We start from the raw sequence: 25340 nt of genomic DNA on the forward strand, positions 1-25340 counted from the left end.
GGCTTCTGAGTCTTTTTGTTTCTAATGTTCCATGTTTGTTTGTTTGTTTTTTTAAATGCTAGGCAAAACTATTAGTGATCTAGTATAAGGCTGGTGAAAGGCACTGGAAAGAAACAAATCTGGAAAAGAGGAGCTCAAACAGGAATACCTCATTTCTTTACTAAAAAGAGAGAAACTCGTTCTAAGCACAAAATAGGGTCTAGAAATAAACATTGTTTGTGGCGAAGTACATTTTTATCAAAAGAAAGGCAGTGTTCCCTATCGATCTCCCCACAACTCATTTATTTTTACAGTTTTACTTATTTTTCTCTGCACATAAAACTTTTTCCTGAATCATCCATAATCGGATTCTAGGAAGATGTGTTAAATATGTTGCTACAGTTTACATTTGTCATCTGTGATGTTTTATTTAGCCGAATCTTTTTTTTTTTTCCTTCACTGCTCCCTGTACAACATGAAATACCATATGCCATTGCCCCTGTCAGGAAGCAAAGGTTTCCCTGGTCTGTGCCTGTGCCTATGTTTATGCCACAGCGGAGCTGTGGTCCAGTGCCATCTTTTATTGATAAGGCCAGCAAAGGAGAAATCTAATGAAATTATCAAAGCTTTGAATTAATTATGAACTTGAATAGGAGAGCTAAGCTCTCTGGAGCCAAGGATCTCATTACCCATGCATTCTCATTGCATTCTCTTCTGGAGCAGAAGGCATTTTCAGCTACAGCTCTTAGCTTGGCTTTGGACTTTATTCAAACTTGCTAAACTGACATCCTCTTCTTACTACAATGTGGCTGCTAATGTCCATGATGATTAATTTAATTCTGCTCTGGATCCACAGGAGTTGTCAATAGGTTTTCTCTGCCCCACCTTCTGCTTTTTATTATTTTCCTTTCTCTCTCTTTTTTTCATCAAATTGGATATTATACGAGTTTTTATCTTTTGGAAGTCATGTGAGAAGCTTTCAGAATTCAGGTGTAGCTTCATGGACTATAGTGATTGAATTAAAGTTAAGGACTATATTATATCTACTATGTATTCCCGGGATATTTAGGTAAGCTCAAAGTCAAGTATTTCTTCTTTTTTGAACACCAAACAGAAGTTTTTCTTGCCTGTTTCTACTTTAGAATTAATTGTGTAGCAATAACTTCCATGGTCTTAACAGCATTGTTCATATTTCTAATGTGCGTTGTATGGGAACTACAGATCTCACTTTGTGGGTGTAGCTCATAGGTCTTATGCTCCCTGATGGAGAGTACTTAATGTTTGCTTTACAATTCTGGTATTCCTTTTCCCAGTAATATGAATTTTCTTCCTTTCTTTTCTTTTTCTTTTCTTTTTTTTTTTTGGTGAATAAATCAACCTCTGATTGTTTTAAGTCTAGTAGCAAAATCAATAACAACAAGGTTTCAATTTGCTATTGGGGATGATTCTTCAGTACTGTCATATAGGTTCAAAGCATCTTATGGCAAGCCTTTTCTGCTTGCTTTTGAGACCCATTATTTATGGATTCCTAAGCTGTAGCTCATCTATCTTAGTAAACTACAGGCTACTGGCAATTTTTGTAAGCAGTGACTAACTTTGCTTTAGAGAGTCAGTGTTTTACGGTTTTGAATAGTGGGGGATGGGAGAATGATAGTCTTTGCTTTCCCTTTTCCTATTTACTTTCAGTGAGTTTTTTTCCCCCCATTTATTTTCTCTATAGGCAGCTGCAATATTTAATTCAGCCTTTGGAAGTTTTTTGGTAAGTAAACATGGTTTAATTTGTCTTTTATAACTTTTGTTGTGATGTTTGTATGAAATATTTAGTGAAAATTGGACTTTTTTTTACTATTTGGTTAAATATAAAAGTTCTTGAATCCTGTCATATACCATTATCCATACCCTAAAGAAAATTAATAAATAAAGGAAATGTTCTCTTATAATTTAGAGGCTTGGGTTTAATATTCCATTTAATGGATTCAAGGAATCAATTAAAACACTATGTGTCTCCTTATAGAGGTATGTCAATATATTGATCATTTAATGAGGTCTTCTAGATTATTATTATTTTGTGTCATGGGACTGAGGATTTTGAAAAAGAAAACATGACCCAGCTGGTCAGAAAGGGAATGCTAATTTACTTGTTGACATGTCATTTATTTTGTACATTTCACTTTTAAAGAAGCTACTGTCTTAGATACTTCTGAGAAATCTATGTGAAAAAAAATTTGAAATGAGGAAATAACTAATGAGTAATTTGCAAGAAAATACAATATTTTTTGACATGTGAACTATCAATTGTATATAAAAAGATTAAAAATAGTTCATCTTTCATAAGTAGAACAAATATAGTTATAAGGACAATATTATCTTAGCATTTTTTAATCATTATCTTTTAAACAGATGATATAAACAAAGACTTTGTTTGTGTTACGAAAGAATGAGAAAGAAACTGAGTTTTCTGTCAACTGAATATTTTATTTATACCCTCCCTAAAACTTTGCTAAATTGATGAAAACAAATTGGAATATTGTATTTTTAGATATATAACTCATTAACAGATATGTGGTTACAGTGATTTACAAAAAATTGAGAATGAAATCAGCGAGGTATATAAGCTGGTTCATGAGTCTAGGCAAAATATCAATTACTTCTGTTTAAAATGCTCTTTATGTCACTTATTATTGTATGTATTTAAATATACTTGAAGCTTTAAAACATACTGTTACATAGTGTTAACTCTGTATAGTCCTATATAGCTTTTAATGTCCCAGTGTTACAGAGCTTTTAAGGATGTAGCTTCTGCAAAATACATGCTTAGATTCTATCTTATTTTTAAAGAAGTAGTAATATTATTCCCGATGCTGTATTATTATTATTGGGTTTTAGAAGAGAGGTAATAGAGTCCATTTAATGCAAATGATCTCTTCAGCTACTTATTTTAGACTCAGTGATATTTTCTTGTCATTATTTCACATATCCAAGTATTATTTTCTATATGTTGTCACAATTGACAAAATAATATCTGTAAGATATGTTCTTGCTGGAAGACAGTTTTTTTACATGGTTTGGATTTGTATACATCCACTGTCGAAACATGGCTTCCTAAGCTGTATCTCCTACTCTTTAAAATGTCTGGTGTAATTGAGAAAATAACTTTGAGGCAATTGTCTGAGTAACTAAAGCAAAGTATAGTCCTTTAGCTGGAGGACAAGCTCACTAAGTACAGTTTGAGCTTTGCACTGACTGACTGTATGAACAATAAATGTATCATGTTATTTGTTCTACCAGGCCCAATTCTTTGATAAGATCCAGTGAAGTCAAACTTGTTCTAGGGATTCTTTTGGATTTTTGTTATGCCCTTTCACTTTTAAAACGTTATGCATTCTCCTTAGCCTTTTGCTCTTTTTCCTCTCTTCACCTTTATTTCTTACATTAATGAGTCAATCGAAATTATTTATTGATTTCCTGCACACAGAGGTGGTTTTCTAATAGCTGTAGAGGTGCAAAAAAATACAACACGGTCCCACTCTGCTGTGGAGATAACACATAGAAAAGGAAATACAATGTAAAAGCTAACAAATCAAACAAAAGATGTTACTAGGCGATGTATGATTGTCAGACATGAACTCTGGGTTGAAAAGTCGGACAGAAACAATTTCGCTGTTGGGCCTTGAAGTGTGATAGGACTTAGCTAGTCGAGAAGAGAGGAGAGGAAAAAGGCGTGAACAGTGGCAGATAGGTAGAAGCGTCTTCCATTGTTTCCCCTTCCCCTTCCTTTCCCTCCTTTTTCTTTCCCAAAGCTGAAAATTACCAGAAGGGGTTGAGAATAAAAATTATGATTGGAAATGTTTTGCTTCAATGTTGTAAGAGAAACAATTTTATTTATTTTTCTTCCCTCTCCACCATAGTTACAACAAACCTTGGATTATGAACTATGTGCAAGTCTCAACTAAATCAGTTAGAATTAGGCTCAGCTTACTTACCAGGAAAAAAAAAATAGTGGCTTGGACAAAGGTAAATGTTTATTTCTCTATTATGTAAAATCTGGAAGGAGGCTGTCATGGGAGCTTCATGGTCTCATTGTGTACAGAGACACCCATCTTTCTCCTGTACCATCCACAGCACACAGCTGCCTTCATCAATGTTACCTTATGGTCCAAGATAGCTGCTGGAGCTCCAGCCAAAAAGAAACCTGGATAACAAGGTCTTTACCTTGGGAAAGCACAAAAGAGCTCCCCTAAAAGTTAAGTCTGCTTTCTTTAAACAGCATTCCTGGAACTCCAACACCATACTTGCAGTATTATCTTATTGCATAACTTAGTCATATAATCCTACCTAGCCACTGGAGAGGCTGGGACATGTGGCAGTTTTGTAAGAGCTATAAACTGAATTTCTGTAATTAAGGAAGAGGAGAATGTATAAGAGGCAGCTAGTGCTTTGTGCAAAAGAGCAGTGTATAGCATTTGTCAAGAGTTTGAAGAAAGAGATTAAGCTTAGTTGAATGATATGAGAAGCCTTCAGGGAGAAGTTGGTGCTTGAGTTGCGCTTGGGTAAAAGGACTTATTTTAGAGGAGGAAAATTCCAAACTATAACCTTCATGTTTTATTTTGTTATTCCTAAAGGGTGGTACTCGTTAAGAGTTATTTTTTTTTTGAATTTTCTTTATAAATGAAAAATATTCACCTATCCTTAAAATTTAGGATTATTGGTAGTAGGATGGTTTCTAGAGTCAGACTGGGTTTAAATCCTTACTTCACTGAATACTATTCTAACCACAAAACCTTCCATATATATAAAATGGGGTAATGATAGTACCTAAACTATACAGTTGAGGTAAGGATTAAATGGGATAATCTATAAAAAATGCTTGAATGATGTAGTAGAAATAACTGGTCTAGGTTTTCTCCAAGTTCTACCATGAATTTTTTGTGCATGACCATGGACATTCATAAAATGAAGAAACTGGTTATCTGTGACTAAGCCCTATAATTCTAAGATACACTGATTCAATGATTATTCTCTGGTTATGAGTGACCATTTCTTTTGTATTTAAAGCATGGAGTGTGAAAAGGCTATTTATTTTGGATTACATTAAAACTTTGAATGAAGGCCTTTTACTAGAAAAATTTTTGAAGAAAGAACTATTTGGGCATTCTTGTTGATTTTCAGACATCTGGGTATACCAAATAAACTACTGTACATATTTATTAGCTAGTTTAATAATGTCCCAGGTCTAATTAAAACAGTGTTTTTAAGAACTAATTGTCACAGATAACTTTTTTAAATGTAGCTAGGCTGATAATAACTAATGATAGTTGAATTCAATTTACATAAATTTCAGGCCAAGAAAATATTTTAAAATTATGTCACAGAGGATTGCTTTAAGTTAAGAAGTTAATGTTATTATCTCCTCCTCTCATTTAAATTGTTTGGTTTATAATAATTGTGGAGCATAATAAGTGTTTTGAGATTTCCCTCTTGATAAAATTTTAATAAAATTTGATAGTCAACCACCCTGAATAATGAAAATGTTATCAAAATTTATATGTATATATGTTTTTTCTATGTAAAACCATGTATTTCAAGTTCAACCATTTCATATGTTGCTTCCTCATCAAAAGAAAGATTTTTTAAAAATCGATTTAGATATTGGCAACTTTTTGAAAAATTCCAATTGAAAAATCATTTCTTTAACTTAAAAAGATTCAACTATGTTGGAAAAAAATTGATCACGTGATTTGTTAGACCCTGAGCATTTTTGGTTTGGAGGCTAAATTCAGTGTTTCCATGTCCTCAAGAATTATAAGTTAAAGTTTAATAGGAAAAAGTAGAATTTTTTCTTTTTAGATTTCTTAGCCTATTTTATTATTTTTGGTAACTCCTAATCTTAAAAGGAAACCCTAGTGAGTAACAAAGTCGATATGTCAAACTGAGTTTCAAATAACTATGTTATACAGCATTATAGCAATTCATGGCAACATAAATGTAAGGAGTTCTGAAACAGCAGCAAAGAATTCTAAGCAAAGTTAAATCATTTTTGTGAATTGATAACACCTAGTCTAAAAAAGATCTTTAAGAGTCACTGTTTACTTTCTAAATCTCCTCATTTAAAGTATCAAGAAATGGGTTTCTTCTACATAATTCTCCTTTAAAATAGTCATTGCCAGAACCAGCAGAAGCTATTCTAAGATGAATAATTTTATTTTTTTTTATGCCAGACCAAGGGTTAAAAGAAACTCCTTACCTTGAGCTGAAGAACTAGCCAGCACATATTTTTCTTCCCTTACCTAACTGTTCTGTCTTCCTTCTTTGCTTTGGCTGATCCTCCATTACTACCCATCTTTGTAGAGAGATTTAATAGTTAACTGATGCTGAAAGAAAATAGTTGCTGAAAGAAAAGAAGTCTCAAACACAAATGCCATGTTTTAATAACTTGGGATATATGTTTATCACTTTCTTTATTCTTCCTTTCTTGTAAATACAAAAATGTGCTCAGCCATACTCAGAACGGTTAGAGAGGAAGCACATTAACTTTGTAACTTGTTTGATTGCTGTGCAACACTGCTTTTTAAAAATCGGATCAAGAATCTCAACTATTAACGAAGAAGGTTAAGGGTGGTACCATACAAGGTTTAATTGTTAATTTGGGTTTCCTTTCATCTAAATCTAGGATGTCAGTTTTAAATTCAGTTTATGTTTATGGAATACTCATTTTGTGCAATACTGAAAACTATGCCAATTTTTTTCCTTAATTTGTTTAAAATCTTAACCAACCCGTATTATTCAGTTGAGATCTTTGTTTCCCCTCAAAAGTTCATGACTTGTTTAAAATACAGGTTTTTATTTTCATTAAGCTCAAACACCAGAACAAACAACTGAATTTTTGAGCAATATTCAGTATTATCTTACAGGATGTTATTTCTTACATTTATCCTTTCATTGCTAAGGACTCAATAAACCCAGGATTTTAAATAACCCATCCTGGGCTTTAAAGTAACTTTTGAACTATGTTTGGACAAAAGGAATTTAGTTTCTACCTTTATAAAGCAGAATCCATCATCATTCTATGCCTTTCATTTGTTCACCTCTTTGGGCAAATGGACACCATGAAAGCTGGATTGCTGAGAACAGACTACTTTCTCTTTAAAAAATGCCATTGGGTCAATTAGCAGTATGGCACAAAATAGGAAAATAGCATATAAAATTAACACACATATACTCAGAGTCAATTAGATTCAAGGCACTTTTCCAGATACTGAAGCAAATGCACAATACATAAATATGTGAAAAAAATAAGTAACAGTAAAAGAATTAAGAGGACAGGAATTGCCTTGAAGGCAGTGTCTTCCAAATTTCAGGCACCTTTATGACTTTTGCCATGTCAACGTATTATTTGTATTATTAAGTTAAATAAAACTCACTTTTAAAATTTAACTTTATTTTAAAGTGAAACTCTACATCAGCATGTCAAATAAAAACCAATCTTGTCATGAAGAGAAGGTAACTGAAGTTAAATCAAATAGGAAAAAGCTATTATTAATTTGTACTCTGCTGCCTACACAAGGCTCTGAGTCCATGCCTACCCTCCTTTTGATAAGAAGTGGAATTAGCATCAGTACCTAACCAAGAACTGTCTCTTCCTGCAATCTGAAGGACTGAAAAAGATTTTTTTGTAAAGAGAGTAAGTTTTATTACTAATTCTCTGTCTCTGTGTCGTTTGCTTTGACTTCCGCTTTGGGCTTCACTGTCCTTAGGCTCTGGGAAGCACCGTTCTCTAGGGTCATTTCTCAAATCATTTCAGCAAAGAGATGAAATAAAACCATTTGGGGAGGTCAAATGAGGAAACCCCCAGAATCAGGGACTCTGGCAACATGAATATGTTCGTGTTTCTTTCATTAGAATATTTTCTACCTAACACTTGTCCAGAAAAGCAGTATGCATGTGTGCCAAACATGTTTGTAGACGTAAAAGTATGCAATATCACTTGAGTAAGGAAAACCCCGTGATAGTTGCATTTGGATTCATTTCTCAGACAAATTCTTATCTGAAGTACAATCACTGTAAATAAAAAAATGGTCTTCGTTACTTCATAAAAACGTATAGAATCCTTACCTACTCCATTATAGCAGCATAATGCTCTATGCCGTCTGACAGGACTTGTGTAGCAAATTAATGCATTAGTCACAGTGACCATTTTTCTTGCAAATTTGTGACATAGATTTAATTATAGGAATGACCAGCAACTTACAAATCTAATTTTGGTGGAGGCTGAGGCAACTTTTTTTTTTTATTTTAATAATGATGGATTTTTTTAAAAGCAATGATTTCATTACCATTTAAAGAAATCTACTGGTGTAGAACTAGCCAATTGACTGAAATTATTTTATTACCCTTTAACATATGCCATGTACTTTCATTTTTATTTTTATTAATTTTTAAAATGTCATCATTCCCAAACTGGAAAAGTACTTGCTCCTATACCGATTTAGGTAAAAATAAAGAAATATAAATTTGGGGGGTGGGGTGCAGGATATTTGTAAAGGGCCTCCTAAGAAACACAATCCTAGTAGTTGGTTAAAAGCAAGACTATTTCCTTAATTTGAATCCAACCTAACTACAGAATTGCTTAGTCTATGGCCTTTAGTAGGAGATACCCACTAACTGCTAAATGATGATAATGTGTTAGATAGTTCTCATTTCTCTGTTTCTGTTTCTCCAAACTAAAAATTTACCATGATTAACTCAGTTATTAAGCTAATATTTGGGTGATCTGGGGATAATAGTGTGGTGAGCCAAACAATTAAGTTTCATGTCTTCATCTGCATTAGTGATTCTTAAGGTGAGAATATCAAGTCCCATGGTGGGGGGAAGGGAGGAGGTAATCATCTTCCATTCTCAATATACCTCATTGATTCAGACCGAACTGCCATTCCAAAATAAATCTGGGCATGGGAAAAGAAACAGGAGGGCATCTGAGCATGCCTAAACTGTTTAAACTTGTGGATTCTACCAACCAGAAAGAACCTTCCCTTTAATTACTGGTCTTTAGGAAGAAAGCAAAGTTAGACATCTAAACTCCATTGTGGACTCAGGTTTTCAAGTAAACACTTAGCACTTCTAAAAAACAATGGTCTGTGTTATTGGAAATGGCAGATTGTAGTTTGAAATTAAGAAATCAAACTTTTTTTTAAGCTCAATTCATTGTGTATCATTGTTTGCCCTTATATCAATTTTATTAATTAAACATTTGTAGACTTCCTCTAGGAAGTAACCTACTATGTGCTGGGCTCTGGGCTAGGTTTTAGAGCTAACTAACTAAATTTACGTTAGGTTTTAGAGCTAACTAACTAAATATGTATATATATATATATATATATATATATATATATATATATATATATATATATATATATGTATATGAGGTCTTGGCTTCAAGGCATATAAAATTCCTGGATTTTAAATGTCATTTTTCACAGTGTGATTACCCAGGCAACCTGATTCTTAATTACCCCTAAATGATTTGCTCTCACAGAGTTTGAGGACCACTTATTCTGACTATATAACTTCAAGTAAAGCAGAAGATTAGCATCTCCAATTATTAAAATAAAACTCTTTCATTTTTATTGAAATTCCAAAGAAAACTGAATTTTAAGTTTATGTGTCTGCCAATATAGATGTTTTTAAAAAGCAGCTTATCAGATACTCGATTCAGTTTGTAAGTATATCAAAAGCTGACTTAGAAAAGTACCTTAAGATATATAACTTATTCTGTGGGAACATTGTGTTAAAAATTAACTTTTTTAAAGCTATTTTAATTGTAGTATAGTCAGCCCTCTGTATCCTTAGGTTCCACATCAAGAATTCAACCAACTGAGCTCAAAAATATTCAGGAAAAAAAAAAAAAAGATTCCAGGAAGTTCCAAAAAGGAAAACTTGAACTTGCTGCAACTATTTACGTAGCATTTACCTTGTATCAGGTATTATATGTAATCTAGAGATGATTTAAAGTATATGGGAGGGTGTGCATAGGTTATATGCAAATACTACATTATTTTATATAAGGGACTTGAGTGTCTGTAGAGTTTAGCATCTGTGGGGTTCCTAGAACCAATTCCCTGCAGATACTGAGGGACACCTGCATATGTTTAATATCATATGAAATCACCAAATTGTTTTCCAAAGTGGCTGTACCTTTTAACATTTCTATCAGGAATGTTTGAGGAATCTAGTTGCTCCATATCCTGGCCAGCCCTTGGTATTAGCAGTACTTTTTATTTTAGCCATTCTAATAGGTGTTTAGTGATACATCATCATATCTTTAACTTCTAGTTCCCTAATGGCGAATGATGTTGGACATCTTTTTTTGTGCTTATTTGCCACCTGTGTATCTTCTTGGGGGTGTCTGTTCAAATCTCTTGTCTATTTTTTAATGGGGTTGTTTTCTTATAATTGGATTGTAAATTTCTAAATATGTTTGAACACCAGTCATTTATCAGATATGTATTTTGCAAGTGTTTTCTCCCAGTCTGTGGCTTGTCTTCTCATTTTCTTAATGGTGTCTTTTGAAGAGCAGAAGTTTTAAATTTTGATTAAATCCATTTTTTTTTCTTTTATGGCTCTTGGTTTTTGTGTCCTCTAAGAAATTCTTGTTTAATCCAAAATCACAAGATTCTTTATGTTTTCTTCCAGATGTTTTAAAGTTTTTGTTTTTATATTTAAGTCTGTGATCCATTTTGAGTTAATGTTTGTACATGATGCCTTATACGAGTTGGGATTCATTATTTTGCATATAATTGTAGAAGTTTAAAGTTTTTATGTCTGTCAAATGTATCCATATTTCCCTTTATGGATTTTTCCATAGTCTTTATACTTATAAAGCCTTTCCCTAATCACAGTATCAGATAAAATTTCACATGCATTTTCTTTTAGCTTTACAGACAAAATGCATACATAATGTATGTTTAAAAGTAAAGCCTGTCATACAGGAGTTAACAAATACAAATAACAGTTTGAAAGTACTTCACCTGATTAAGGTACCATTGGATAAAGAAGTCAGTTTCTGTTGTTGATGGCCCAACTGTTGTTTTTTGTTTTCCTTTCATGTAAGTCCATCTTTGTAGTGATACTCTCATATCTACATAGTGACATATATGCTTGTCCCTGAAAATAATTAGATAAGTATTCATGACTGTTAAAAGTGGTTTCTCTATCTTAGGATATTACCCATGACATTAATATAATTACCTAAGATAAAATTATTCGTTTGAAGTATAAAATGGAGATGTACATAGAATAGTGATTGAAAATTATAGAAACCTCATTTTGATCTCTATCAATTTAATTTGCAAATATTCACACAAACTAACAATAAAATGTTTCTACTTGGAGGATTGTTGAATAACGCGAATAGCTCTCTTAGTTGCAGAGTTTCAAATAATAGAGGACTTTTAAAAAATAAAATATGATTTTAAAAACCCTGATCAATTTGATTTTAACTTTTATAATTGAACAAACTGTACTGGTCAGGGGAAATAAACTTTTCATAATGAGAACATGGTATCTTGGAAATTAAAGTCAAAGCATCACAGCTCTCCAGGCTCATGAGATGAACATTGATTCATATTTTACATGTCCACTGATGGTTGTACTCCGAGTATGCAGTTTGTACATTTTCTTTCTCTTTTGACAGAACCACATACGTGTTTACTTTTCCTGGGTAGCTTTTTCTGTGATGTTTCTAATAAGTAGAGTAATTAAATTAAAAATGTCCTCTGTGTTTATAGTTTTACTGTAACAGTGCTTGGTCTAGTGGTCAGTATTTGTGGTTTAGTTTTTCATTATTCAGGCAACTCTCTTAAAAGTAGTTATTTTCAAAGTGTTCCTACGTTTTCACTTGAAAGCTTATGATATTCTTTTTATCCATTTATTTAGGAAGGATAATGTTTATTAATATTATTGTGCTTTTGGTTATTCTCAAGAACCAAAGTGGTGCATCCTATATTCTTTCTCACCATCCTATATGTTATTGTAAGATAAACTATCTTCACATACTACTTTTATATGTTACTCCTATGCCTCAATGCCTTCAGTGGCTCTTTATTGCCCACCACCCAGTTGGCCATTCTGGAGTCTTCTCAGTGCAACCCCATCCCCTCTCTCTCCAGCATCCTTCTTACATTCACATTTTAACTGTTGATTTACTCTTTACTCCCTTTCCCCCAACACTTGGGGCTCCCACCTCTTTGCTTATACTATTCCCATCCTTTCCATATCCTATCCATCTCTCAAAAGCCTGTCTGCCCCTTCAAGCAAGTTCTCCAGCTTTTCTTTTATGGTTATTTAGCTCTTCCGATGACTTTCCATCTAGATTGCAACTGCTTGATATAGTTAGCTTAAAATTCTAATCTTGTCTCCCACCTCTGGCTCCTCCTGTGATCTTGCCCTTATCATTTTTTTCTAAAATACATATCTTCTAACATTATATATTTATTATTTTTATTGTCTGTCTCTCCTTATTCCAATAAATGCTCCATGAAGGTGGGTATTTTTCTTCTGGGTGGTTTGGTTCACTGCACTATCCACAGCACATGTAGTATCTGGCACATGGTCAGCACACAAAAAATATTTGTTAAATGAATAAGTAGGTTCAGTGAATGTTATTTTAACCTCTCTTCTTCATGTATCTAAGATTATAAAATATCTTATGTATAATATGCACTTAAAATGCATGCTAATTATATGTTAAATTAGTTTGACAAAAATCCCAATATTACTTTATTTAGTTATCCACCAAATTTTTCTTACTTATGTTAAAGTGATTTTAAATCATAAACTTTTAGTTTCAATAAAACATATGCTATAAAAAAAGAAAAAGAAATGCTATAGCCATAGAAATTCGTATTGTTTTATATTCACGGTATTGATTTGGAATGAGGATGCAAACTCATTCCCACATCTAAATTTGACATTGGGTGATTTGTAAGATTTTCTTATAATAACTCCCTGTGAGTAGATTAGGGCAGATCATCTCTATGTAATAGATTACCAACCCATATGCTATTATGATTCAAATAATTTATCTTAAATATCAGAAAGTTTTCCATGAAAAATTGCTACGTTTGATTACTACATATATATTTATAAAGAGCTGGATATTTGTAAATAAGGGGCTATAATAAGTGAGTTCATTTTAAAGAATTGTTGCACTGTTGGTATTCAGGAAAAGGATTATATTGTTAAAGTTTAACCTTTCACAACTTGTGAAATATATAATTAAATTGACAATTGAAAGCCAAATTTCTAGACAATGCTGAAAAAGAAATTGTACAGTATCCTAGAGAAGAAGTAAAAATGAAAGTAAGTCTGAAAACTAGAAGAACCAATTCAATGGTGTATAAAAACGAGGTCAAATCCATGACTGAGAGGCATTAGAAGTACTTAGGAAACACAAATGACCAAAAAAAGAAAAAGAAAGAAAGAAAGAGAAGCCAAGGTGATAATGAGGAGGCAGATAGCTTGAACTTGCAATATGATATGACAGCAAATGAAAGCTAATGCAGTTCCTTCTTTAGAAGCATCATGTTACAGCCGTCTGCACTTGAGTTTGGTAGATTCATGATTCAGAATATTACTTTGATGTTGGTCTTATTATCTTGTCAGAGGTTAAAATTTGTTAAGTGAGATACAGAAAATAATGAAGATGTGACTTTAGCTAGCAGAGCTTTGGAGAGTCTGAAATACCTCTATATAATGGAGTAAAGAAGAGAGAATTTTAAGATACTGAAGGAAGCAATGTATGGTTAATCAGACATGATTTTTTTCACGGAAGAGTTGGTTGCATTTTCTTATGATAACCTAAAAAATACCTTTGTGCCATTTATATTTGTTATAACAGCCTAATAAGCCATTCAGAATTCCTGATCAGTAACTGCTGAGGTATACAAATTTGGAGCAGGACAGCTTTTCAATCTTTTTCAATAACTAAAGCAATAGGAAAGGTTATTTCTTCTTTACTGCCCCCCACCAAAGAAAGTAGACTTACGTGTTACTTCCTTTTCTTCATTTACTTCTACTTCTTTAAACTAAAGAGGAAAAAATGAGTAGAAATAATGGAAAATATTAGAGAAATGTATGTGGAGGCTTCCTGCCTTTTGCCCTTTAATTCATAAATATTTTCCCTCAAAGATGGTTGAATCCTGATTCTGTATCATTAAGTGTCTCTATAGAATTTTGGATCCATATCTCATGTAGTTTCAAGGTAAACAACTGTTGAAGTCAAAACGTTAAATTTCCAACTCTTAAAAAAATTGAATAAAAACTCCCACCAGTGCAGACAAATGGTCTTAAAAAAAGGCTTAAATGTGTAACAGTAGAAAATATCTACATTAGGAAGAATGCTTCCTCTTAGAGTGCTTTTTTTTTTTTTTTTTGTATGAAGCTTCAAGATATATTTGAAAAGCAGCATCAAGATCTCCCTAAGGAGCAATCTCAACAATCGTTAGTCTTGAAATGAATCTTCCATTATGTCTGGCTTTTTTCCCCAAATTTTATCAACCTGATGCCACAATCACTAAGGGTTTTCTAGTGACAAAAATATCATAAACTAATGGAAATCTAAAGTAGCATTGTGCATCGCTGTCTTAGATTTCCTAGATGTTGTTAGCCTTTCATTTCTACATGGGAACTATATGTAGTGAGTCACCTAACATATATGTTTTGATATGTGTTATAAAAATAGAAACAAACTAGAAGGGGAAGTTTTTCTCCTTTAAGAAGTTGGGTGCCATATAGCCTTAAAGGAAGTTTTTCTTTCTCTGCTGGAAATCACTCTTGTTGCTTCAAAGATCTGAGACCTCTTTTCTTGGGTTAAGCCTTTTCTTGGCATGTCACCCTTAAGCAGAATCATTTCCAGTAACATTACTGTTTTTTTCTTTGTCTATTTGAATCATCCACTTTTAAGATACTGAGCTCCTCATTGCCAGAGCTCTAAGGGACACATACTTTGTAAATTTACTATGGTTCTGTTTCAGAAACTGATTTTGTGTCTCCAGCTCACAGGGATGGACTCACATTAATCATACTCATAGATAATGATATTTCAAGCAGATTGCCAATTTATTAATTGAGAGTGGGAATGATAATTATGAGAAGCTCTTAGACACTTGGGTTGATGCCTTCTCTCCTCATGGCTAAATTCACATGAGAAGATATTTTAATAAGAATTTTACTTAAAAAAAATAAAAAGGAAGTTTACTTGGTGGGACTGGAATTAGAGGAAGGAGAGATAGGGAGATAATTCCCAAGTTTGATTCTATCAGGCTGTTGTAAGTGAATGTGTCTGGCTCCACAACGAGGGTTATGCTGCCATTGGAAACAGGTCCATCATTTGGATCAGGGATCTTCTTTCCTAGATGGTGCTTAGGTAGGTGTTCTTAAAAATTACTTTAAGGTACTTTCACTGCTTTCATTGCTGACTAGTTTCCCTTTTGATAGACTTACCATACCTTAAAGTGAAATCTTGCTGACATTGAAACCATTCTAATGTTTTAAAGTGATTTTGCATGTCTTTGCTGTAAAGGCATTTCCATTATTACCAAGTTCAAAGAGGGAAGAAATACAAATATAAAATCCCATTTTGTATCATCTATGCTTAAACTGACCTACAAGGTAGCTACAAGCTACATGCAGCTATTTAAAATTTAATTAGTTAAAATTAAACAAAATTAAACATTCAGTTCCCCAGTCACACATTTCAGGGATTCAGTAACCACATGTGACTGCTGGTTACTGTAATGAACAGTGCAGGATGCTGAACATTTTCATCGTTGCAGAAAGTTCTATTGGACAACACCGAAGAGTTGTTTAATTGACAAAATAGTTTGCATTATCTATTTTAATATAATTTGGTGTCTGATATCTTTATATGTCTTCATTTTGTATACGTATTTCAGATATAGTCCAACTTACTATTCCGATCTTCTTTAGTGAATTTGAAGTCGATCAACAGGGATTTTGTTGTTGTTAAGATAATTGTTGGTTATGTATCCAGCACTTGACTACTCTACTTATTAACAAGTGCTCATGAATTTCATTTGCAATTCTCCTACAGTTACTGAGAGGACTGTTTACTTTGGAGTATTGGAAAAAACTCCAGTGCACAGCCAAAACATTTTTAAATGGTTATATTATAAGTTTCATAATTTTGACTTGTAATGGTAGATTTCTTTCTTTTTCCAACACTTTGCTATTTTGATAAATTAATAAAGCTCATTCAGAAATGCTGACAGTGCCAGGAAAATAAATGTGTAAGAGATATCCTTTGGAAAATAGTACAATGTTGTAGCTAGAGAGGCCTGAAAGTCAATCCATTTTCAAAGTCTGAATATGATTTTATTTTTAATTTGTGTGCCTTCCTCTGCATTTAACAACTGCTCTCATGGGATTCTTAGAATTTTTTAAAATCTGCTTTACCCTTGCACATTTGAAAGATCATACTCAGTAAGACTGGTCTTTCTTACATGGTAGTTTAACGAGGTCAGTGATTTTCGAACATTTGGATTTCTTGATCAGTAAAATTTCAAAAGAAATTTTGGGGAGTGCCCGGTGTCTTTAATTCTTTATTTTGCCAAATAAGAACTACCATTTATTATCATTTTCAATCCATGGAAGAATGGACTTTTTTTTTTTTTTTTTTTTTTTTTTTTTGCGGTACGCGGGCCTCTCCCGTTGCGGAGCACAGGCTCCGGACGCACAGGCTCAGCGGCCATGGCTCACGGGCCCAACCGCTCCGTGGCATGTGGGATCTTCCCAGACCGGGGCATGAACCCGTGTCCCCTGCATCGGCAGGCGGACTCTCAACCACTGCACCACCAGGGAAGCCCCAAGAATGGACAATTAAACATAAAACCTGAAAGGATGTATTTCAGACATCCTTGAATAAATTTAGCTTTACTTATTTTTCCCATTTATTCTTTTAGAGCTTCTGACTAGTCACAAGCCTAAGCTCTTCACTGTTAAAATTACCAACCTTTGTTGGTTTTCTTCTTTTTTTAAAATATATTTTTACCACCTTTTTGGTATTTTGAATTATAATTTTTTTTTTTTTTTTTTTTGCAGTACGCGGGCCTCTCACTGTTGTGGCCTCTCCCGTTGCGGAGCACAGGCTCCAGACGCGCAGGCTCAGCGGCCATGGCTCACGGGCCTAGCCGCTCCGTGGCATGTGGGATCTTCCCGGACTGGGGCACGAACCCGTGTCCCCTGCATTGGCAGGCGGACTCGCAACCACTGCGCCACCAGGGAAGCCCTGAATTATAATTTTGATATAGATTCTATGCTATTAGTTAGGCAAAGACTGTCTCTATTCAAGGAAATCCTATAATATAATCAGGCCAGTCAGAACATTTAATAAGTGGTAATAATTTATCAAAAAGTTATTTAAGTCTCAACCATGGCAACTATTAACCAAATTTTCATTTGTCTGAGTTATACTCTAAGTTTGTCCAAGTTATAGTCTGTAGGGAGTAGGAAGAAATAGATATCTCTTCCAGAACTGGAGGAAGATGAAAACAAAGGAATAAAGACAAAGTAAATTCTTAAGTAGACCTAAGAATTCATTTTCAAAGAAAAGTCTATTTGGGGAATATTTGGATAATATAGCTCACTTTTTAGGAACTTAGAATTTTAGAAAAAAATATGTAGTTTGGAAAAATATTTTTTAAGGTAACATATAATTCATATATATATAATTTTTACCTGTGGAATTTTTATGTGCTTGGTGGACTTGTGAAAGAACTTATTGGAGAGTATGTATATATACTCAAATAAATATTTATTCATCCATATTCTTATACACAATTGTTCTTATCATTAGAAAAGGTCACTTGTTATTGAGTACTTTAGAGGTAATGGATTCAGTGTAGCTTCTGGGAGACCAAGATGTCTCCGGGCACAGATCCTGCTCTCAGAGGGCTTACACTGTAGTAATCAAATACATACAAAAGTACATGTAAAAGAATAGCTACCATATGCGCGATTGGGAATATTTCCCAGCAGAGATGGTGTGAGAAGAAGCCTTGCAGAATAAATAGAATTTGGGAATATAGTGATGCTCATTCCAGACTAAGGCTCAGGGGATCTTACTGTTACTGATTCTCTAAGCAGAAGTCTACCTAGTAGGCTAAGTTTTTGATGAGTTATAATGATAGTGTCTTGTAGGCAAAAATCTGGTATAATACAAAATAATAATCCAACAGGGATGAGTAATACATAGAAGGAGGCCTGGTCTAATATTTGTCATAGCTGAATTTCTACAAGAAAGTTATAATTGACATGAAAAGCCTGCAAATTCATTTATTAGACTTTTTAGTTCCACTTTTACACATGGTTTAACTGTCGTAATATTCTTTTTAGGTAAATATAAAAGACAGTAGTCTCTATATATAGAAAATGAAAATGGTCTCTACATGTAAAATATTAATCTTTGCTTGCTTTGAAAATAGTTTTTCTTTTATAAAAGTTAAATAAAGACCTCATTTACTTTTATCAATATTATTGACATCTTAGTAGAACCCTATTAAATTTGGGCTATAGTATGGTCTCTATGTTATACAAAATAAATATAAAATACATGAATTAAAGAAAAAGACTGATGTTTCATAGAACTTATAAAGTATCACACATGATTGGGAGACAGTTATACCATGTAGGAGAAATTTTTCTTTTTGTTCCTCTTCTCTTTTTTTTTATATAACTGTATCTTTTATATACCTGTTCCTTCTCTAGAGATTTTCTTATATCTCTATTTGCAAAGATAAATTAGATCTTGGTCTTAGTTTGACTTAGTATTCTAAACTCTTTTCAATACCAAAAGCTATTGATTAATGACATGCTGTATACATATTCATGAATTCAGTTGAGTTACATTCAGTTGGGTGATGAAGAAAAGTATAAGACACAATTTCTGTTTAAGAGACTTAGTGTAATGGAGGAAATGAAACAGGCATAAGTAAAATGCTGGGAGAAAAACAAGAAAAAATATAATCAAGTGCTTAAATGTGTGGTACCATCAATTCAGAAAGGGAGAGCAAGACAGGGTCAAGTGATCAGGAAAGGATTCCTGGAGGATGTTCAATGTAAGATCTTTAAAATCGAGAACAACACAAGCAGAGAAGGTCAACCTGAGAGTGGATGTGGCCCAGCAAGGGCAGGGACCGTGCTCTTTATGCTCATTGCTCTATCTCTATATGTAGATGTAATGGCAAATATAGTGCCTGGTACACAGTAGATGATCAATATGTAATGAATAAATAAATGAATGGGTAAGTGCAGGCAAAACACCGTGAAAAGAGAGGTGTTTATGGGACTAAGCCAAATCTTGTTGGTGACTGGTAGAAATTATGTGAGATAGGTTAATGAAGAGCCTTGAATGGGAAGCAAAACTTGAACTTGATACCAGATGAGGCATTATTGAGGTGTTTTCTAGGAGTATATCATGCCAAAAGTGGTATCTTAAGATAAGTGGCCTGGCAGCAGTGTGTTTGTTGGTGAGTTTGTATGTGAAAGACGAACGTACACCATTCTGAGTGTAGACAAACAGTGATGAACGCCCTGGCTAGAGCCTTTAAATTTTCTTACAAAGAAAGAGCCACAAGCACAAAAGAAAAAGGAAAAACTTTCTTAGCCATTTATTAAATTATTTAGACAGCTAATATTAACCTAGTACCTACTGTATGAAGGTCCTGACATAGGAGTCGCACTACGAAGCTTTGAATCAAGGATATTTACCTCCTAGCACTGTTAAAAAGATTCAGTTAGATTGAGTCCCTGAGATGCTTAGCAGAATGTCTGGCACATTAGCAAGAATTATAAGTGGTAGTGGCTGTTACTATTATCCAACTTACTTTAGAAACCCTGACCCTCCTCATCCCTATGGCCAAAACCCTCTCTATAATGCTGTATTTAGACTTTTTATCTAGTCCCTAGAAACAGTATTTTCCTAAACCTCTGGACCCTTAAAAACAACAACATTTTTTAGTTAGAAACTCTGAAACTTATACAAAGTAGGTCAGATAATATTAATGAATGTTGTGTACACATCTCTCAGCTTCAGAGATTCTTAACTCAGCCCACTCTTGTTTCCTCTACACTCGCATCCACTTTTCTTCTCTCAGGTATTATTTTGAAGCACACCCCACACGTCTTCTCATTTCAACATGAATTTAATAAGTAAGGGCTCTCTTTAGTAAACATAACTATGATGCTGTTTTCCCACTTACAGACTTATACTGGTCCAGTTTTTCACAAAAGAGTTTGGGGTATCTTTATGGTAGAAAGGCCAGGAAATGCAAGGAACATAGACAGGAGACTCAAGGATCTTAGGATTAAAGCTGTGGTGTCGTGAAGAAAAACAGGGAATTTAAGCAAGAGACTAATTTTGAGTGAGATGACTAAGTTTGAATTGATACCTATTAGTTACATGGTGGTGGTGGGACGTTCAAAGGCAGGTGTCCAGGGATGGACATGATTCGAATCTGTTTTCCTTCATGAATGGAGGATACATGGGTCTTAAACCAATATAGATTCTTTGGGGTTGACCATTAATGCCCTCCCCCCCCCTTTTTTTTTTTAAAACTTCTGATCTCATCCTTTCCGTATCCCAGCCTTCACCTCTCTATTGCCACTCCCCTCTATTCCTATAAATTTTTTAACCTTACTTTTCTATTAATTGTGTTTATTTGAGTTGGTTAGGTTAAAGTTTTTTTTTTTTTTTAATTAAAAATAGTTTGGGGGCTTCCCTGGTGGCACAGTGGTTGAGAGTCCGCCTGCCAATGCAGGGGACACGGGTTCGTGCCTTAGTCCGGGAGGATCCTACATGCCGCGGAGCGGCTGGGCCCGTGAGCCATGGCCGCTGAGCCTGCGCATCCAGAGCCTGTGCTCCGCAATGGAAGAGGCCACAACAGTGAGAGGCCCGCATACTGCAAAAAAAGAAAGAAAAAAAAATAGTTTGGTCCATCTGACAGTACTTAGAGTCAGTGATGATTAGGTAATGAATAAATATTCAAATGGGATGGATGATAGCTTCAATTTTGATTTTATAGTGATTTCAGCTTAAGATGTTTTTCAAAGGAAAAGTATAAAATAGTATCATAGCCAAAGTTCCATTCCTCAAAGGGAGACAAATAGTTGCCACTGATTCCTGAAATTAAATTAGAACACAAATGCTCATAAATTCATAACTTCAATTCTTTTTTTTTAAGTTCTTAGCTTTCTAAATACCTCTTCCTATTTCACTTTGAAAATAGTAAACAATTTAGCTCATAGGCCAAAACAGGGATCTTATTATTCTTTTTGACGCATAGGTGTCATGACATTAATGCTAATTTGGGTTATGTGTGTTCATTGAGAGTGAGAATCAGGCTTATTTTAGCACCTGATTGGAGCCTGCAGCTGACTTTCATGTTCGAATTAGAAATTTAGAGATGTGTATAGAAAGTGGAGGTATATATGGTTAGGACCTACTTCAGTTTTATAACAGGCTCATAATTATTATCAACGGGATCCTTGCTGTTAACATTGGATGCTGTTGGAATGTTCTGTGATAATTTATAGGGTTGATTACTCCAGCTTCAAGTGAAACCTTAGAAGGAAGAGCAGCAAATGGTAAATCTCTGTGATGGTCCCTGGAGTAGCATTTCAGTTTGAGGCTCTGAGTTATGTGGGTCTCAACCTCTTTTTCTCCCCTGGCCTTTCCTGTGGCTCATCATCATCATCATCATCCGTTCAGATCATGCCTGTTCAGAAATCACAGATCCCCAGGGAGGGGAGAGTGGGGAGAGTCCTGTTATAAGCACACTCGCTGCAAACCTTTCACCTTGCTGTCAAGGTGACAAATGTTTGTCCTTAAGGGAACACTGGAGGTTAAATCACCAGTGTTTCTCTCACTTATCTTCTTTCTCGTACTACCAAAGCTGTTAGCCAAATTTATAGCAAAAAGAATCTCAGAAAATTAGGCTCCTCATAACCTTTATTCACCTTGTGCAGAGATATGTTTTGTGTAAGCTCAAAGTACTGACTATGTTATGCATTGGGGGCTGAGTAATTAGAATTTCCTAAAAGTCATTATATAAGTACATTGCAGGGCTTATTCAGAAGGAAAAGATATAGGAAAGAAATATTTAAATTTTGAGAGATAGTATTGGGAGCTTTGCAAATATAATTGTGATAAGGTGAGCAATGCCTTCTTTTTACATCAGCATGTGTTAAGGGTGTACACATCCTCATATGAAGAGACACCAAAACATGCATTAACCCCAGAAATGGAAGTTGCTCTGGATTTCTCCCTCTCTTTTTTGGCCCATTCCATTCCATTTTCTATATAGCAGTGAGAATGATCTTGAACCATGTAAATTGATTTGACATTTTCCTGCTTAAAATCCTTCAGTGTTTCTTAGAATAAATACCCAAATTCCTTATATGGCTTACAAGGTCCTGCATGATCTATGCCTTGCCTTCCTCTCCAGCTTCATCCCATGCCACCTTCTTCACCCACAAGGCAGCTTCCATGTGGACATACTTGAGTTTCTCCAGTTCATTCATCCAACAAATACTTTATTGAGCACGTACTCTATATTGAGGCTATGGAAATGTATAAAACAGACAAAAACTCATGGAGCTTACATTCTAGTGAGGGACTATAACAACTAAAATATATAGGTTTGTGACTAAACGTATATATTACATGTATATATATTCTATGTGTATATATAGTTCATGTGATTATTACATAGTCATTTTATATTATATATTTTAGTTATCTATATATTTTAGTTATATCTATATATGTGTATATGTCATATGGAGAAAATGGAGAAAAATGAAGCAGGAAGGGAGAAAGACAGGAGGAAGCTAGAGGGGTTGCTGTTTTTTAAAAAGGTGATAGGTGACGGTCTCACTTAGAATGTTTCAACAGAGACGTGAAGCAGCTGAGGGAGAAAGCCATGAGAAAATTTGGGGAAATAGTGTCCATATAAAGAGAATGTCTCCAAAGTCTAAAGGGCCAGGCCGGAGAAGGGCCAGAGTAGGGTGGGCAATAGAGATAAATTCAGATATGTGACAAGGGGCCAGATTATATGTGGGCCATTGAAAGACCTTTGAGTTTAAATCTAAATAAGCTGGTGTATTAGTCAACTTGAGCTGCCATAACAAAATGCCGTGGACTGGGTGGCTTAAGAGAAAGAGGGATTGGATCTGATGTCTCTCTTCTAATACGACACTAGTCCTTTGGATTAGGGCCCCATCCTTATGACCTCATTTAACCTAATTACTTCTCAAAGGCCATATCTCCAAATACAGTCACATTAGGGGTTAGGGCTTCAACATAGGAATTTTAGGGGAACAGAATTCAATTCATAGCAGATGGAAAGACATTTGAGAGTTCTGAGCAGACCAGTAACATAATCTCAATGACCACTTTGTTGAGAATGGACTGTAGGATTAAGGGCAGGAGCAGAGGAACCAGTTAGGAAATGGTTGCACTAGTTCAGCCAAAAGGTGACAGCGGCTGGAACCCAGGTGATAGCTGCTGAACCAAGCTTGTTACAGCTTTGGGCATTCTCACAGGCTGTTCCCTGGATTGCTTCTATGTATGTAGTATCTTATGCATGTCAGAACTCTTGTGCATATATTTTCTCAGGTAAGCACCATGCCTCTCCTGTGAGGCAAGCACAGTATTGTGAAACTGGAGTTTTGAATGAGACTAATTCTGGAGCAACTTCCTGGGCGTGTATTTCTTTATGTGCGTCTAATCCCTGCGAATCGCAAATGTGCCTACCTTGTACAGTGTTGTGCAGATTAAATGAAACATTCTTTGTTAAATGTTTAGTAGAGTGGCACACTAGTAAGTAATAAATACTAGTTGTCATTATTTTTGTCATGTAATAGATAATGAAATTAAGAGTACAAAAAGTCCATTGGTTTGTCCAAAGTTACCTAGCTAGTAATGAGAAGAAACACAGCTAGAATCCAGTTCCTATTATTCCTCATACAGTCTGCTTTCCATTATGTTTTGTAGCTGAAGGAGTTCCATTTTAAACCAGAGTATACTTTAAGTTATAGAAGGTAGTAAAAGTTTCTTTTAAAATACTCTATACTTTGAACTTTGCAGTATTCCATCCTGACCCACATTCCTTCCTTCTGATGGCATTTCCTCATGTATCTAATTTTTCATAAAGTTTAGCTTTGTTTCCTTATGAAACAAAACTAACAAAGGAAACAAAGCTTTGTTTCCTTAAGTCATCCATATGAAGTTGTTTAATACAGGACAAATAATGTGAGTCATTGTTAATAGATAGTCAAAATTTGGCTGATATTTATGTTGACATACACAAAACTTTAATCTAGGTCACATGAGGGGCACTAAGCTAGAAGAGTATCATTTTAATAGCAGCACAATAATAACTTGTTTAGAAGAGATATTTGTGTACTTTACAAATGATATCAGTCATTGCATTTAAGTTTTTACTTTCCTTTGTTCCTAAAACAGATACTCATTGCAGAAAAGTGTTGATGCTGTTATTTTTGCCATACAAAATTTATGTTTAAAGATGTATATGATAAAGAATGATGATTAGTAACTTGTTTTAAAATTACCTTTGGATAAGGTAAAGGAAAATGCCTTTCAGAAGATCATGTGAGTTCCTCCCTATCTCTTTTAGGCCAAGTAATTATATTCCATCATGCAATTTTTTTTTTTGTTAGAGGTACAGAGTAAAGATAAAAGAGAGCCATAGAAATAACAGCCTACTTCACAGCTGACTGAAGCAGGTGTTAGAAATGCAGATGAAGCATGCTGACTAAAGACTATACAAATTTGAAGTGAAAATGCCACTGGTCTGCATGCAGCGTTCTGCACATACGAAGTTTCAGGCAGTTCAATTATTCATTGTATTGTGTGAACTAGTTCAGGAGTTAGGGAAAGGGTGCCTTTTACATTTAAACTGTTTCTTCTACTTCTTCCTTTTATCTGTACTTGACAAGCAAAATGAACTTCATTTTGTAAGTTTTGTTCCAGCAAGTGACTTAAATCTCTATATGAAAAAAAAAATACACCCAGGAACAGATAACTCACAGGTTTAAGGGACGATATAAAACACTAGAAACTGGAAATTGTTTTTCTTTCTCATTTTTGTTATAATGAAAGCCACTAAAGACAAATAAATGTGAAAGTAGCTTTCTAATTGTCATTACCATCAACCTCACCATGAAATATTTCTCAGGTCCCTGTGTGTGCATTATTCCGTGCTGGGTAAGAAGATTTAAAAAAAAAAACATAAGCCATTTGTTCTGTAACCTTATAATTAAGACTC

At 34.3% G+C, this 25340-nt stretch overlaps 1 protein-coding gene across 7 annotated transcripts in view; it reads left to right on the forward strand.

Annotated features, from left to right (window-relative positions):
* Window positions 1-25340, forward strand: part of SLC10A7 (solute carrier family 10 member 7) — a gene marked incomplete at both ends in the record, with an annotated part of 243271 nt that overhangs the window by 70651 nt on the left and 147280 nt on the right. For 6 of the 7 annotated variants that reach the window (XM_079712728.1, XM_079712724.1, XM_079712726.1 and 3 more), the window contains one exon: window positions 1700-1738. The exons of the other annotated variant lie outside the window; for it this stretch is intronic. In XM_079712728.1, the coding sequence (XP_079568854.1) occupies window positions 1700-1738 (39 nt within the window). The remainder of the gene's footprint in view (window positions 1-1699; window positions 1739-25340) is intronic. 7 annotated transcript variants of the gene reach the window in all.

Source organism: Hyperoodon ampullatus (genome assembly GCF_949752795.1).
Source record: "Hyperoodon ampullatus genome assembly, chromosome: 1".
NCBI lineage: Eukaryota > Metazoa > Chordata > Mammalia > Artiodactyla > Ziphiidae > Hyperoodon > Hyperoodon ampullatus.